The sequence below is a fragment of the Sinohyriopsis cumingii genome, chromosome 7, assembly GCF_028554795.1.
Source record: "Sinohyriopsis cumingii isolate HCF-2022 chromosome 7, ASM2855479v2, whole genome shotgun sequence".
In the NCBI taxonomy this organism is placed as follows: domain Eukaryota; kingdom Metazoa; phylum Mollusca; class Bivalvia; order Unionida; family Unionidae; genus Sinohyriopsis; species Sinohyriopsis cumingii.
The window spans coordinates 20100354-20118566 of NC_142967.1; the positions used below are offsets into that span (position 1 = coordinate 20100354).

At 35.1% G+C, this 18213-nt stretch overlaps 1 protein-coding gene across 2 annotated transcripts in view; it reads left to right on the plus strand.

Annotated features, from left to right (window-relative positions):
• Positions 1–10479, plus strand: part of LOC149794832 (protrudin-like) — a 96647-nt gene extending 86168 nt beyond the window's left edge. For both annotated transcript variants that reach the window (XM_089964490.1, XM_089964491.1), the window contains exon 12: positions 83–10479. In XM_089964490.1, coding sequence (XP_089820616.1) covers positions 83–192 — 110 coding nt within the window. In that variant the 3' untranslated portion in view covers positions 193–10479. The remainder of the gene's footprint in view (positions 1–82) is intronic.
• Positions 10480–18213: the final 7734 nt, after the last annotated feature.

An 18213-nucleotide genomic window follows, 5' to 3' on the forward strand; every position in this document is an offset into this window, starting at 1 on the left:
TATCATGCAAATTGAGTGGCAATTTTGAACATAAATTTTAACAAAATATTTATGTAATTCACACTCTTTTTTGTATTTGTAGCGCCCACTGCTCAAACAGATACAGTGCTTGTGTGTACGAGCTGTTACAACATTTTAATGCAACAGAAAGACCAGGACAAAGCAGGAGGCCCCAGTAACCATGACCTTTAACCTCTGAGGTTGGGTCAAAAGGCTAGTTAGGGCTTATTAAACTGTTGAAATGCAAAGATCTTACCTAGAATTAGCGATATAAGCCATACATTAATCACGATAGTCATGTTGACTAATAATAATCAAATAACAGACAGTGAAACACTGATACAAAACATTATACATTGACAGATATATAGCTGAAGTAATCAAGGATAATTTGTATGTCAAGGAAAAACACATTGGACAATAAATGTTAAAAATTATAACTTTAATACATCCTGACATTTCTTATAATCCACCATTTTGTAATGCTAAAAGAGATTATTACACAAATAAATCACATAGTTATCATATTGGAAAGAAAAGAAAAGTGTCCACTGCAATTCAGAGGGAGACAGATTGATTTTGTTAGATCAATACAGCTTAATAAATGCATAGAACTCTATCAATATTTGCAAGTTAACCAATCTTTGTCTACCAAGTTGACTATTTTGTGGATAGAAGAGGAAACCTGTTTTTTATCTGTATTCTGAACCGTTTGATTTTTACCATCTACCCCAAAAAAGTAATGGTGTTTTATTAATGTCTGTTTTAGCTTAAAAAAACATAGGTTTTGTTAAATTAAATGTGGAGTTTTTATTAAAGGATGAAATTATCTGGTCAGTGCATTATGGCTATAATTCTCAATGACAGTTGAATGGTTAATTTGAACCTTTTGTACAGATATATTTATTGAAAGGAAGGTATACTTGTAGTGGTTTGCCTACCATGACGGCATGTTGGTATACCTATGGTGATTGGACTAAAATGACTTTATGATGGCATACTTATGTGGTTTGCTTACAGTGACTATATGATGGTGTACTTACTTGTCTACACTGACTATTAATAACTGTGGCTAATTATGAAATTGTCTTTATCCTAATGAAGCATCTTTTAGATGATAGTACCTTAGCCATGCTATCGTCATTGAAATAAGTATCCAGTGTCGTATCTTTAAAAATTCAAACAGTGATACCGTTAGACTAGTTACCTTCAATGAAACACATATAGACTGTCGTTACATCAGTTAATTGTTTCACCCCAGGTAATAACCTTAATTCTTTGCACTATTAAAAATAGCTGCTAAACTGCCACCATCAGGAGTTTTGCATGAAAAATGTATTCTTAGGTCTCAGTTTTCAATTTAAGCACAAAGTTGATAACCCTGCCATCATCATCTTTGGATGCCTACATGACTGGCTGACAAGTTATGTACAAATGTTAGGTTACAATAAGACCTTAGTACAGTAAATATTCAATTGCATCAGTAATACAAAATTATTGGAAATTCATTTAAAGTATGTAGTAAGTGCCACAGGTGATGTAAACTTCACAGTAATTCAAGTACAATGGAACTTTATTTGTAGATCGCAGACAACTCAAGACTCAGCATCAAGAATGAATAAGTATTTTGAGGCAGAGTATTAGAGTGGTTGAAGCAAGTTCTTAAAATGTTACTTTTTACTTGGTTTGCTCTTCAGTCAAATTGTAATTTATGTAGTTTATTTTTACCTATATGGTACATGTACATCTTTTCTATCATTATGCTGAAGTATTTCTTTTTTTATGTAGAGAAAATTTACTTTTATAACAGTTGGTTTTGCACCACTTTGTGTTGTTCAGTTTTTAGCAGACTTATTTATATATAGTTTACTTTAAACTGGGATGGGTGTTTCAGTGTAAATGTTTTTTTATGGTGTGATAGTTGTATGTTTGTAATTTTTATGCTAATTGTTTTAATATATTAAATTTTATACTTGTATTTGTACTAGTCGTTTGAGAGACTTTTGATACTGTTTTAAATGTAAATATTCATATTTATATAAATACTATTATTTATATAGATACTATTATTTATATAAATACTATTATTTATATAAATGTGCACATATATGTAGCAATTTTACCTGCTATTTCTTTTACTAAGTATTTTGTGTCTAAAGAATATCTTAGATTGGATGCAGATTAAACCTAAGCATACAACAGCTGAGTTGGCAAAAATCAAAAGGAACAATTACTTGACACAGCAATATTTTGCTGGTAAAGCTGGTAAATAACAATTTTCAGCTCAGAATGAAAATTACCCAAAATATCTTCATTGTTGTAGCCAGGCCTCATGAGCCTGTGCTAATTACACAGAATTTATCATCTTTCACATAATTTGATATTAGCTATGTGGAAAAACCTTTGAAGTGAAACCTGGACTGCAGAAATAAAAATCTAAGATGTACAAAGAATCTACTGTATATATTCACTTATAAGTTGAGTGCAAAACAAATGGACCAAGAGCTACCATTGCATAATGCGTTGGAAGAACTGGAGTATGCAGTAGAATGAATGACATAGATACTGATTTGACAGTGCAGGATTGAGCAATGGATCAGGATATATATTATTTACAGTTATCTGCAACTTATGTGCACTGCACACATACTGTACTGCATATATATTACACTGCATACATACTGTACTGCATACATACTCTACTACACAAGTATTACACTGCATACATACTGTACTGCATACATACTCAACTACAAAAGTATTACACTGCATACATACTGCACTGCATGCATACTGTACTGCATACCTACTTGCAGGGGATAGAAAGGAAAGATGTGTTGAGATTTATACCCTTCTGTCATTTTTCTGACCCCTCCTCTCTGGAAATTGATGGGGGAGTTCTTCATCTTCTGTTAATTCCTGGCAGCATCATTTTATCTTTTAAATGATTGAGCCTTTTTGATGCTTTTCTTAATATGATGCGAAGATGTCCATTGTTTTTAAATAAAAAATTGTTAATGAGCAAACAGTTTGGTGGACTTTGCAAAAGAATACAATTTAAGTAATATCTGATCTGAGATGATCTGTTGAACATATATGGTCTGAAATGATCTGTTGAAATATATGTTCTGAGATGATACATCAGACAACTATAATAACTGATTATTAATTTTTAATGGTGCCAATCTGCAATTTGCCATTTTTCAAAAATGGTAAATATGCTGGATTTTTAACTCTAAAAATCTAATAATGCTACATACTGTATTGTACTTTTTTTTCTTCATACCCTCAATTAATACTCCCTCACCATCAGTTCTTAAAACCTACTATTAATTTTTGCCAGATGACGATTGGTACAGAGAGCCTTTCATACTGCCTTTTGTGTAGACAAGGATCTGTAGTAATCTGCATGTCTACCCATCTGTCCATCCATCCATCTGTCCAGTGTTAGGGTGACTATGCTGCATCATTTATGGATTGCCTTGAAACTTGATCAATATTATGTTATCTTCTGAAGTGGGATGCAAATAGCAACAAACTACTTTGCTTCCACAATTTTTCTTGTGGTATTGCACTTTTTGTCACATGACAAATAACCACTTTCCTTCCACAATTTTTCTAGTGGTATTGCCCTTTTTGTCACATGGCAATAAACCACTTTCCTTCCACAATTTTTTGTTGTGGTACTGCCATGTGTTGTTGCATTGTATGACACAAAATCTCATTAGTGACACTAATCCCTCAGTTTCTTAGGGATTACCATGAAAGCTGGTAAATAAGATGTGCGTATCGATAAATCACTTCGCTTGTACGAGTTATTTTTATCATGTAGCTTAATGCAGTGTTTGACACAATCCCATTAGCACAACCAGTTTTTTTTATCAATTGCCATGAAGCTTGGTAAATATTTTTGTCATCACCTGAAGATGCACACAATGATAAATCACTTTTTCCCTTAATTTGTTAGAGTTATTGCCCTTGTCTGTCTTTGACCTTGATGCCGTGTATGACATTTACATTAGTGCATCCTATTCCTGCAATTTTTGACAAATTGCCATAAAAGTTAGTCACCAGCTGAAGATGTGCATACTGATAAATCTCTTGCTTTATTTTTATTATTGCTATTGTCTCTTTGCCTCGTAGCTTAAAGCAGTGCTGGACACAATACTTTTTAGTGTAACTAGTTCCACAGTTATTATTTTATTGCTGGGCAACTTGTTAAAGATTTGCTTATCAGTGGTAGCTTCCCTATTTTCCAGACACAATATTTTTACATGTGTAATTTTTTTAATTAGTCCAGAAAGCAATCCAGAAGGCAGACATTTTTTTAAGCCAGTGCAATTTTCATTTGTACATGAAATATTTGGAAAGACAAATGATTAATTCTTTTTTATTGTTAAGATATTTAGGTCAGTGACAATATATATTATGGTCATTATCGGAAGATATTCATGGTGACCAATCATTCTTCTTGTACTGTTTTTTCACAAGAGTTGTGCTCTTTTTTCTAGACTGTAGATGCATCTTCATCAGGTGATAGTTGTTGGGGTGGGAGAGGCATGGATATTCATATATTACATTATTAATTTGATCACCATCACTGTAGGTTCTTATAAAAATGTTGCAGACACCAAAAAAAGAGAATAATACATTTTTTTAAGATATAATTATTTGTAAACATCAAGGTGTAATTAATATGAAGTTAACATAAATTTCAGAAAGTAGCGTGATTTTACTTCAGCTTGATGAAAAGATAACTGTCATACCCAAAAAAATTGTTGTAATGGAAGTTAGCACATCATACCTTTCACTAGGGGAGCTATAAAATATGCTGCATTTTAAGTAACATCACCCTATAATGCATGTCAATACTGGCATCAGTGTTATCTGAATGGCCACTCTATAATAAAGTCCTTTAATATGAGGAATCACTAGATATGTTTATTCATCTGAACTGAATATCCAGGCCATTCTTTGATTAAAACCAACTCGTGTCATTTAACTTTTCACACTAAAGTAGGTGAACTCCACATATTGGAATTACCGCACATGGAACTAAAAGGATTTCTGATGAGGCAGTTTGGATAAATTAAATACAAGTTAAATGTATTTTGATTGCATAATTGGTTGCCTAGATGAATGGTCTGTAAAAATGAAATTAAAGTAGCACTTCAAAAACTCAAAGTGATGCAGGCCCAACTGTTTTTTAATTGAGTTAATAAATTGTTTACATTTTTAGAGTTTTACAAAAGAGATAGTTTTACTCTTAGACTCAGAAAGTCATTTAAATTATGCACAGTTCCAAAATGACTAGTTTTAGAGTTGCCATGGCTTTAAGGCAGGCTTAGTATATTCAGACCTTGTATAAATATTTGTCAAACATCTCTACATATTTCCAGCCCAACAATAACATTTGTAAATCCTGTATATAACATTTCCCTTATGTCTATTTCATGAATCAAACCTGCCCCAAAAGATTTTGAGTTGAAAATGTTCTTTTATTTCCACTTTATTTTAGTTACAGTATGTCCAAAATTGCTTGAATTTGAGTTATTACTGGTTTAGATAGCTTGGAGTCATGAGATATGGTGATTGTTTTCTTGTGTGAATTAATCCTTAATCAGTGCTGAGATGATCGTCAGTTAACTGTAGGAGGAAAAAAGCATACACATACATATTCAGGGTTTTTTAAAATTAAAAAAATGAATTTTATAAAGAGACTATAGCATACTCATATCAGGATTATGTGAGATACAATTGCATTTTTGCTTTAGATGGATTTCAGTCTCATGGCATAGTATCCATTCTCTTATCAGATATAGTTTGTATTACTAATAATAGTAACAGACTGCATGGAATTAGTAATAAAAGGATACATTAACTGGCCTTTCAAGTCCATTTTATGTTAAGAGAGGCATCTCCAAATACACCATTTATTAGTTATGTCCCTTGGATATTGTTCCATTGGTGATAATGCTTGAAACAATAGCTGACAATGCTTTTAAAAGGAATTTATCAAATTAATTCTTCAAATAAAGTTTTAAATGTTAATATGAATTCTCATACGAGGATAGAAAATGTATGATATTACAAAGACTGCAGTCTGTTTAGGATGTTAGTGCCTAAGATGACGAATGGCAGTGTATAAGGGAGTTCCGTTTATCCACCTGATTTTACTGAAATTAGAATTGTCATCGTTGTTTTAAATTCATTGATTAATGCAGTCAGTAAAGTGGAAATTGAAACATATTTGCATGTGTTCACTCATACAGTACTATTAAAAAGACACGTTTGTCTTATTATTAAAAAAATCTGTTTTACTATGGAAGATTTAGCCACAAGTATTCTTCACAAAATACATTTTCAGTTACCGATGCTTCCTTGTTAAGCAGAACAAGGAAATGAATCCAATCTAGTGTTTGTTTTTCTGTAATAAATAAAGGTACTTTAAAAGAGTAATATTTTAGTATCAAGTGGTGTACTAGCAACATTTTTCGTGAATATAAGTGGTCTGCAATGCTTTAGCATCCACAAATTCCCTCAAATTATCTGCTGCTAAAATAGCAGCCTTTACAGTACATTAGATTTATTAAACTTCTTAAATTTTTAAGACTTTTCAACATGATCTGTTTTAAGTTCTTTTATTTTAAAATAATAAGACTTACTATACATATATGATCCTTTTAAAAGTTTTTCTTTGCCAAATGTACATACATATAACTAATTTTAAAATTACTGCTTTGCAAAATTTACCTATAACTAATTTTAAAAGTATTGCTTTGCAAAATTTACATACTTATAACTTTTCTAGTAGCAGACTTTTTTCATATGTTTAAGTGATAGAATCATCAGTTAGAAGAAATAAAGAGTATTTGATGGCTAGCTAATGAAGTTTGTATTACTCTATGGTAGGTTTTGATTCCTTTGAATGTAACGCAGCATTTTATTCGTTGATGTAATTGTAATGCAGTTTTTGATTTGATGATGTGAATGTAATTTTTTTGATTGGATCGTGTGAATGTAATGCAGTTTTTGATTGGTTGATGTGAACATAATGAAGTTTTTTGTTTGTTGATGTGAATGTAATGCTGTTTTTGATTGGATGATGTGAATGTAATGCAGTTTTGATTGCATGAAATTTAAATTGTTAGCATTAATATCCATAATAAAAACGGAGAAACAGTTGTGACTCGAGTCATGTAATACCATGGAGAACTAGGTGTTCACCTATTTATAGAAAATAAAAATAATTTTCCAGTGTGTGTGAGCATGGATAAGATTGTGTTTGAGAATTTGATGGTGGTAATTGTAGTTTTTATGTCATAAATATTTATTTTATTTGTTGCCTTTTAAACTCAGTTTGCAATGGAAAAAACACCATTAGTGTCATCAAGTCCACAAATAAATGTTTACCTCCAAAATAAAAGTCTGATAATGTTCTTGTTAATTGGGTGTTTATTGGCTGGCATTAGAGGTTAAATCATGTGGCAAATGGAATAATAATGTGTTGCAAGCAAAAACACAGCATGGTGGCAGATCTTGCCTGGGAAGAACTGTCTAGGTTTGCCATAATTATAAGGAATAACTTGAGTGAATGAACAGATTATTCAGAATGTTTTAGATGTATGAATAATTTAAATGAATAAATTATTCAACAAATTTATAAGTGCTACTAGAAGATTTAACAGTGGAGAAATTACAGTTAGCCTACATGTACATTCTTTTATAGATTGACCAAAATTCCATAGCTGTTTCTCCTCTCATATGAGATTCAAGTCTTGGCTACTTCCCAAGGTTACTTCCCAATTAGGTATAGTCTTGATGACAAGAGATGCAATATTTTAACTATATATTACATGCACAAGATCTGAACCTATTTTGCAATTTGACGGATGAACTTAAATACTGTAATGAAAGGTCAGACTGCAAAACTACGGTCAGTCTTTTTATTGATTGGTGAGTGTTTAACAACACATCAGCACATGAAAGAATATGTACTACCAAGGCAATGGGAGTCTTGCTGAGAGACATATGACAGCAACTTAGGTTTAAATCCCCAACCAACTACTTGTAAGTATGACATTTGGCAAATTAACCACACAGCCATTATCGCTCCACCACTATGATTTGAGTTAACATTTTGAGAAGTTCTGGATTGAATATTGATTGAATTCTTGGCACCATCAGTCCTTGTCTCCTTCATCACGAAAAATGAAAAACGTGTTTAAAATAGCCTTGGAAAAGCTGGAATATAGAAAACCAACTTTTCTAATAAACATTTGTATTATTTTCAGTTGACATTTTCAATGTCCAAACAGAATTCCATATTTTAGCTACCTCTGAAATTTCTATATTATAGTTAATCATTCCATTTTTATCAAGGTCAAAGCATTTGTAAATGCTTATAATACAGCTTCCACACATTTTTATTCCACTTTCATTGTAATTAATGTATGATTCAAAATAAGTTTTCAGATTATTGAATCCAAAATACGTGGAAATCCAATTTAATATTTTGTTTCCAGAATTTTTTTGTGTATAATGTCGAAAAAGAAATCAAATGTACACTGTATGAACATGCACAAGATTGTTTTTTTTTCAAACCCCAAGGCATTGTGCTTTGTATGAAAATTGAATGGCTAATCTGTCAAACTTGTCTTGAAAGACTACTGTCATAAGAGACAAACTGTCTTGAGGGAACCCACTTTATACACAGATATATAGTTTTATGATTATATAGTTTTATGATCTGTTATAAGACTGCTTGTTTTGAGAGTTTTGGACAAAAGAGGTGGCTGTTTTAGACAGATTCTACTGTTACACAGCAAAAGTGTTGTAATGTGTTTTTATGGTTGTTACTCCTCCATCTAGACAAAGATTTTAGTATCATTTGTAGAATCTTGCATGCCACTATAACAGTGTCTATGTATTACAGGTAAATTTGTAGAATCTTGTTTGCTACTACAACAGTGATGTATGTACATGTATTACAGGTAAATTGAACAGTGATCTATGTATTTCAGGTAAATTTGTAGGAGAGTCTCACATGCCACTAGAAAAGTGATCTATATATTACAGGTAAATTGAACAGTGATCTATGTATTACAGGTAAATTGAGCAGTGATCTCTGTATTACAGGCAAATTTAACAGTGATCTATGTATTACCGGTAAATTTAACTACAATTTAGTTGAGATATAAAATCAGATCAAATCTAGGTTAGAGTGAAATCATAAATTCTGCCAGGATTTAATTTCACTTGCAGAGTTTACCTTTTTAACTTTATTTCTCTGAAGCCCACCTTTTCATTTTCTCCTTCATTAACTTATCAGGCAATTCATAACATCCATGAAAAATATTAAGTCATTGTATTTATAAGATTGGTATTTTAGTTCATTTAGCCATAAGGTCAAAAATGAGCTTATTGTATAGTCCTGCATTCTTCCTCAATCTATAAATTTCTTATTACAACCATGGAGGCCATATTTCTTATCCAAATATGATCAAACTTGGAACAAAGGTTTGTATCATCTAGCTCTTAGAAAACTTCAGTGATGAGCAAGCTCCATGCATATAAATGAGGTGATCTTGCACCAGATTGGCTGAGCTTGTTAGACCTCTTGAGGTCATTTTTTTCTCTTAATTATACTTGGATTATCATCTTTGATCATACTGAGCTCTAATGATTCAGATTAATGAGTTGATCTTGTAACTGATTGACCAAGCATGTTACCATTGTGAAAGACATATTTCTGTTCTGATCAAGCTTTAAATATGTTGTTATATCATCATGATCTCAAAAAAAATTTTTTATGAGAGAAAATCATGCATATTAATGAGTGGGGATCTTGCAACAGATTGGCTGAACTTGTTTCTTCTCTAGAGGCTATATTTCTCCACCAGCTGTAATAAACCTTTGTAAAATATCATCAGTTTTTTGAATGAGTCCAATTGTTAGCTAAGGCTAGTATATTATACCATTTGTGGACTTTTGTAAAATATGTAAAATTGACATGATACAATGGTTGGGGGATAGATTACATGAGATTTTTTTCTTCTTACATTGATACGTAAATCTGCTTAATGCAATGTTTAACTGTTAAGTGACCAGTTGAGCACTATCAGCCCACATTGGTCTCTTTAATATTTCAGCTGCCAGGTGACACTGGAAATAAATATTACTCTGAATTTGGTTTGATTTTAACGGTGTGATTTAATCCCCACACTGTATGTAAATAAGTTTTAAATGTTTGGAATACTTTTATTTTGATTTGTACAACATCATTCATGTATTTTGTTTATTCATTTTGCATGACATTTTGTTTAGTCTAGTCAGGTATTTTAAAAGATAAGAAGGGATTTAGCTATATTAGTTGAGAACTGCCAGCATGTGTTGTGACAGTTTTTCAGTAGTAGCATTACTAAGTGATCTTTTACATTGCTTTTGGGAGCTAGAAAAAATAAACTTTAACCTTTTAAACTGTGAATGTTTTTATTCAACCTCAGCCCACTTTGTTTCTTGGTAAGAACAGCTGCCAGATTATTTTTGTCTGTTCTGTGGTTTGTATTTTATATTCAGGTGATGCACACTGTATATCAATTCTCTAGTGTATTGTTTTCTAAATACATAAGGTAAACACTTTATAAATTCTCTAGGATATTTGCACTTTCATTTTTCAGTCACTAGCAGAGTATTTTGATCCTCAAAGGACACAAATTTACCATTGTGGAGAGCAGGCTTGCCATATATGTCAACTAAAATTTATCATTTTTGTGATGTTATATGGAAACAAAATCAGAATATAAATTATTATAGTGTTACAACTCTATGGTCATAAACTAAGTAACAGAGAGAAGCAAAATCACAAGTTTAGTAAAATGAACAGATAATTTAATTCTCTAAGCTTTAAAGTGAAAATTTCAGAGGAACTTAGTGCTGTGAATTAAATCCCAAATAATGCTAAATATTCTATAACAACTCCAAACTAACAGAATATTCCAAACAAATTTCAGTCATCTTGAATGTGCTGAAGTACCAATAGTCTTGATGTATCACAATAATATATTCCAGAATGTCTTTGAATCAGTCCTCAATAATCTGAAATTAGAATTAATCCAGTCAGTGATCAAACTTATTAATTTCAATCAATAGTCTAAATAATTAATCCTCATAAATTATATCTGAATACAAATAAAAGTGATTCCACAAGGACTAATATTAAAATAAGAATGAATATGTTTATCAGAACCTTGTATAAAAAACGAAGACACAATAAGATAACTAGGTTGTGAGCAATTAATTCTCCTCCAGAACTTTCTAATGTCAAATGGCCATGCAACATATTTGCAAATATTATAGTACAACCTGTAACCATGGACAAAAGTTAACTATCTAAACTTTTGTTTATACATAATCATTAACTTAAACTACAATCTACAATCATGGATAGAAGTTAAAAACACACTATAGGTATATATATATATAAATAATTTGAAAACTTGAAGTCTGTTTTAAACCCCTTGTATAAGTAGTAAAGTGTGTTACTTAGGGGAAAATTGTCTAAGCAACACCCACACACATTGACCATTCTTCTGACCAACACCCATACATACTGACCAGCAAGTACACCTACTGACCAATACTTACACCTACTCCAGAGATGGCAGCAGGGTGCTCAAGTATACAAGTTGCACAAAATTTGTATGAATTTACACTGTTGGAAAGTACTGATGAATTAGAATTCCTGCAAACTTGTTCAGTCATGCTTATAAAAATGCACTCTGCACAGAGTACAACTATTACTGAGCTGTCCAGATATATTCAGTGAATATGAATCTAAAAGGGAATTAAAAGGTAAGGATATATATTTGATTAAAATACGTCTTGTCCATTGCAAAGTCTGCAGATGTACATCATTGCAAAAGGATGCTAGAAAATATCTTTCTGATTATTTATAAGGGAAACTTGTGCTCTAGAGGGTTTGTGCAATTGGTGCCTTTTCCCCTCATTTACCAATGCATAAAGATTCATCCATTCCAGAAGGAGGGTTTATAGTCGAGCAAGAAAATTACCTATTCTTTTCAACATCAAGTCATTGGCGTGAATGTGCAAATTGAACAGCAAGAAGAAAGTGGACAATTAAATGCAGTTTCTCGCCAAATGGAGGACAGTAATTTTGAACCATGTCAGATATATGGTTAAGTGAACCCCCAAAGAAGAAACCAAAATTGGATGCAAAGCTTCAGAAATCTTCATTGTTACAGTACAAAATGATTAAACACAAGATGGGAGGTATGCTGTGTAATATCCACAAATTTTGTGGGAACAAAAAACGCTTTTATGTCGAAAATTGCCTGTTTGAACTTTAGGATGTAAATGTTTATTCAGCAGATAATAATCAGCATTTTGAAGCAGAGTTATCTACGAGATAATAAGCTGTGAGCTGTGAGAAATTCCATCATTAAATCGAGTGTTTACAGCATCATTGATATCATCAAGTCTGTGATACCGTTTTTATAATCCACAGGAATCGAAATATTCTCCGCTGGGGTCAATGGGAAAGTAAACAGTAGGTTTCTGGTCAATGACAGTAGTCCGTGTTAATGACATCGGCTCGAACGTTTTAAGATTTTGAATGAGAAAGTTCATCTTTAGCACGCACTACTGGATTCCAGAAACTCTGTACAATATAGGAGTTAGGAGGTAATGAAATTCTCAGATATTGATCATCAATGGTAATGATTTCACACTTGACTTTTCCTTTATAAAGCTATGTCAAGTAAGTCTTAGAAAGGGGCGTCTCAGTACTCTGTTACAAGAGAGCTTCGATGTGTGACTTTTCTAAGGAAGTAAATGGAGTATTCAAACGGTCTTTCAAGTATTTATACCATTCTTTCAACATCGTCTCTTCCGGGATGACTGTCGATGCTTTCTCCAGAAGCTCTTCCCATTTATCTTCCGGACTCATCATTAAACTTTGGTCTGTTATTTTTTGTTAGGATGATCGATTTGACATCCATTAAAAGCACTTTGGTCAGGAGTGTAGTTATTTTAGCAAAGTGGTGAGCAAACCAGGAGACTAACTGATGTTCTTGTTCGAGCTATTGTGACATTACTACTGGTATTTTTTTCCTCTCCGTTATGAGGTGTTTTCGAGGATGATGAATGAGCTGTTTTTGCATGGGTGAAAGGGCTTTGAGCAGAACGGACAACATGCCCCAGTGTTTGGATAAACAAGGAGGAAATCCTTTCCTCTTCGTTTCTTTGGGGACAGAAGAGGGATGGCTTCTGGGGGTGGGTGACATTTTTGCTTGTTCCAGAGCACAAGCAAAATACAATGACGTCGAAGACTTGGCACACGTTCTTGTATCTTATTTTGGGGGGATGTATTTTTTTAGTAGGTCGTAGGGTTTGTAACCAGTCTATTTGACGATCTCTTTCATTATCATATCATTCCCAAAAGAACAATTCTCCCCTTTGATTGCTTCTCTTTTTCTTTAGACGATTGGGTCTTTTCATGGGTAGACGTCAATGCTTGGTTAAGTGTTTTTTCGGATGCGGATTTAAACGACGAGACTGTCTTTTTCTTTTTTCTTTTCCTTTTTGGACAGGAGAATGACGATATTGGTGGTGTGCACTTCTTGTAGATGGCATCTTTTTGCAATCACAAGTACAAAAGTACTGATACCTATCGCTTGTCCCAGGTCTTTTTTTATAGGGGTGGAATGCGTCACCATTGATTGTTGGTCGTTCGTATCATCTTCATGGCATGCATCACTCGATGTTGAGGGATTCGCAACGGACTAAATCGGGACAGTTCTTGCTTGGATAAATCCAGTAAACTCTGTAACATATCCGATCTCTCTTGGACTTTGATTTTGGGGGAGGGTACATTGTTAACAGCTGCCACGTCAGCTAACGAGGAGGAGGATGCCACCGATAGAAAAGAAGTTCCTGAAGACACTGGTTTCTGTTTATTCATCAAATTAGGAAAGACGCGTGTCAAATTGGGTTTGGCTGGCATCATCAGCAACGGAGACGTTGAAGAGCCCGAGGCTACAGGAGACGCGTTCACCGTCGCTGCAGGTCGTGGTGTGGGAATGTAAGGTTTCGTCCTAGCCTCAGTGCCGCACTTGCGTGTAGAAGCCGGTTTCTGGGGGTCTTTTCTTGGGGCTTTTCATTTTCTGGGGACTTTTCTTTTTCTGGGTACATTTGGGTCAGAGAGTGGCAATTTTCTTGAGGATGACTTTGGGGACATTTGGATCCCATTTTAAGAGGGAGCGAATTACCACACCTCAGAGAACAGCTACCTCCAAGTTTCAAAATGATTCGCTTTTTGGTTAGAGTGTCGAAGCGGTGATCTGCCAGTTGCGTCAAGGCTACTTTGTTTCTGTCGAAAAAGCGTTTGGTTTGATGTGGGATGTGAATGATGACTTCTCTGAGACTGGCTTCTAAAACACGAGCATGTATTTGTGGGTTTTTTCTTTCGCGACTAATGGGTATGTTTGGGTCAGAGAGTGGCAATTTTGAGACAGACCGAAAGTGTCCGAGGTATTTGTCGATTTTTTTAAGTCGTCAGGGATGTGTGCACGACAGGCCCTCAGTCTTTTCACCAGTGGTGAAACACATGGGTACGAAATCGCAAAAATTCGTTTTTAAATCACACGAGTAAATAGGCATGAGGGTTTGAGTGGCATCGTCGTACGCATGAGTCAGCCAAGGAAGTCCTAACTGTTTGTTAACACTTGTACTTGCTATTTATCTCTATGACTTTTAAACAAGAGCACGTAATGGGTATTGAAACTGCTGGTGCAATGGGGTTGACTTTGTTGAAAAAATATGGGTAATGTGAATGACACTGGCTTTACGAGGATGCCTTTGGCGTGTAAACCAGTTTAATTTCGTCTTCGTCTTCTCCTAGCATGCCGTCGAAGATGACCAGATGAGTCTAACTTGAGTCAGACACGATCCCGTCGTCTACGTCAGGAATACCGTCCAAATACACGATGGAATCTCCTTGACTTTCTCGCAAGATACTGTGCGATGATTGCCACTCTTTGTAACACCACACGATATGTTGAGTTGGACGATCGATCAAATGACTTTTATGTTCGATCAAACGTTTGACAATCAGAGGAGGAGGTAGAAGAGGAAGCAGAGGTAGCCATAGTAAAGTTGATATAACTTTTGAAACGAAAACAGACAAAAGTGTTTATACTTTTCATGACACGTTTGTTTCAAATTTTTTAAAATTGAACATGAAAGACAAAAATACATAAAAGCTAACTAATGGTTAAGTACATCAATACAATACACATCAGTGATACTGGGTAATGTTCTTAGAGTCGCTACATTACTTGGCACAGTTACACAAGTGTCCTCCCTGAACGGCTTTTCGGGGATTTCCATGTCAATGATGGCCATGTCCTGACTGAGGTGGTTTTCTTCGGTGTCGAGTTCTTCTGGCACTGTGAATAACACAGGTTTAAAGGTTACCTTTTTCACTGGATACTTTAAGCTCACTTTTCCTTTGAATGCATAACGCAAATCTTGGGCAATGTAAGCCACTTAACATTATGTTTTTTTATGGTAGGTACTGATCGTAAAGAGCCCACGAGGAATCGGGTGGTAAACGAAATCCCCGAAATGAGGTCACTAAGACACACACCATACGACGATCCCAATTCAATGGACACAGATCTCGTAAAACGTGTTGCAATTCTCCACTGTCTGAATAATGTAATTGACTTCCTTCCACGGAATCTGTTGTATCAATAATAATAAAAGTCGCGGCATGGTAGCAAGATTTTATACCTCGTTTGGTCGGAGGAAATAAATATACTTTCTACACAGATCGTACTCCAGTCGCGAATCTAAATTGTTTAATCACTAACTTGCACATTACACACCGGACAGAAGGTTCCTCTCCAGCCAAGATTAGATTGTGCATAGGATTTTGGTAACCCTCTAACTCTTCCTCTGGAATTCTTTGCAGTAAGTTTATCTTAAATAGAATCAGTTGCAACCATTCCCTCTGGTCATTGAGTAGTTGATTAATGTCTTTCATCAGAATAAGTCCTCTTATAGCATTCAGGTACCAGTGGTTTAAACATCAGCGACGTAACGGATGCAATAGTTGTTTGCGTTTCACTTTTATTCTGACGAATTCTCGGTAAATGTGTTCTCTCAACTCCACAGGCAAACCACGCATGTTTTCTTGTAAAGTACCTATGAAGAGATTACTGGGGTCCCACTAAATGTATGTATTGACAGTGCGGAGATAATCGAGTATATTCCAGGTAAGCCGAATCTTGCTGCTCCCACTCGTGAAGTGACACACAGCAACTGAAACACTTGACTTTGACACCTTCGCCCAAGTAGATAAATCTAGATCTGGATAATTCTTTGGGAATAGGTCTTCCCAGATATTTAGATCACTTTGCTTGAAACGTTTGGAAACGGCTTTCAAAGTCGCAGTATTCAGACTAACGCACAGAGAACGAATATTCTTCTTTCACTGGATCATTTCGACAAGGGTACTGTGAAACCCGTAGTAGTTTGCTCAGGCTTGGATGACATCCGTAGGGTGGTAGATGTAAAGTAGAATGACGTTGAGGGTAAAAACCAGTAAAGATTCCACGATAACGAGTGGCGTCGCATTCGCATCCGTCAGGTTTGACACGCACAGCATCACTTTCCATGGTAGGAGTAGTAGGAGTAGAGGTCATAGCAAAGTACAGCGTACGGCATACCTGCAATCTCAAGGCACTGCATCGCACTCATCTTGAGAATCGCCGAACTTGAATTGTGCCTGTTTTAAAGGATTCATATGTTTTGTTTGGCAATTGTAATCCAAATAAACTTTCGGTCTTGGACGTTTTCCCTTTTTATATGCTGGCCATTATCGACGTGTCCGTAAGGTGAAGTGAAGTGGTTGGGAAGCAGCACTCGCTTTTGGTACACGATTTGATACAGTTTTTCCAAAGGCCGACTGACGATTGGGTGTGTGGCTAAAAGTACAGTGCTGTGCGGTTCGTAGGTGGTTACTTTAAAATGTTGATCCTCTCCAGACTGCAAGGCTTCTTTCAATACCCCCAAAGTTCACCACTTGACTCGTGCGATAGTTTAGAGTCAATCCTGTCACTTTACACTTGGTATACACTTCTTCTTGTTCGTCCGGATATTCGTAGCCGTAATCTTTTGGACCGCCACTAGCAGAATCTTGTCATCGGGGTGCTCGTCCGTCCGGGCTTCTAAACAGTCTCCTTCAAGGTCATGGTGTCGGTGACCAAGGCAATCGATGTAGATGCAACTGTCCATATCAAAATACAGCACACGATCTCCTAACAGTTCTAAAGCTTCGTACAATTTTAAACGAGTATAGGCTGTCACGCTGAAATAATAACATTTCCAAATTTGTCGACCTGTACAAAGTCCGGTTCTTCTTCGTAATTGATCAGCAGGATCAAGTCTTCACGAATGACGTCCACGTGTTTCATGTATTTGTTTTTGTCGTGAGTCATATGGAATTAGCTAGAAGATTCTGTCAAATACTCTGTCTCGGGTAAACACGTTCCTTGTGCCATTTTGCCCCACAAGCAATTTACATCACATTGGCAAACGATCGTCGATCTTTGTTTTTCTCGATGTTATCTAAAGTGATGCCTTCCTGCTCAAAGTAATTCTCTCTGAATTTCTTTTGGTCCTCCGACGTGTGGTACCAGGAAGGATAGCCGCTGTTTCTTGTTTCAGTTTTAAAAAGGCTTCCACGTAGTCTGCTAAAATGCCTTTCTGAGTCTCGTCACACTTCTGATATTGCTCTGTCTTGGGAAAGTGGTAAATTTCGTACACTACTAGCAGTTGGTATCCCAGGTCCAGAGCTTGAAACAATTCCACGGTTATCCACGTTCCTGCCTAGATGCGTTCTTCCTTGGTGTGCTGACAAGGTTGGTCTTGGATGAACATTTCGGCACAAATGAAACAGTTTTCCTTAGGAATGGTGAGGTAAAACGGGATGGTGCAAGTCCGTGGGCGGCAAGACTTTACATTTAATTAATCCTTTGTATTGTTGCATGTTTTCCACGTCGATGTGTTCATCACCTATTGCGGGTGCCCTGCCGAAGTAGACAATATTTGCATCTTGTCGATGACTTTGGAAGGTTTCAATTCTGCTAGCCTGCTAAACTAGATCCAAACGGGGGACCTCAAACTGTC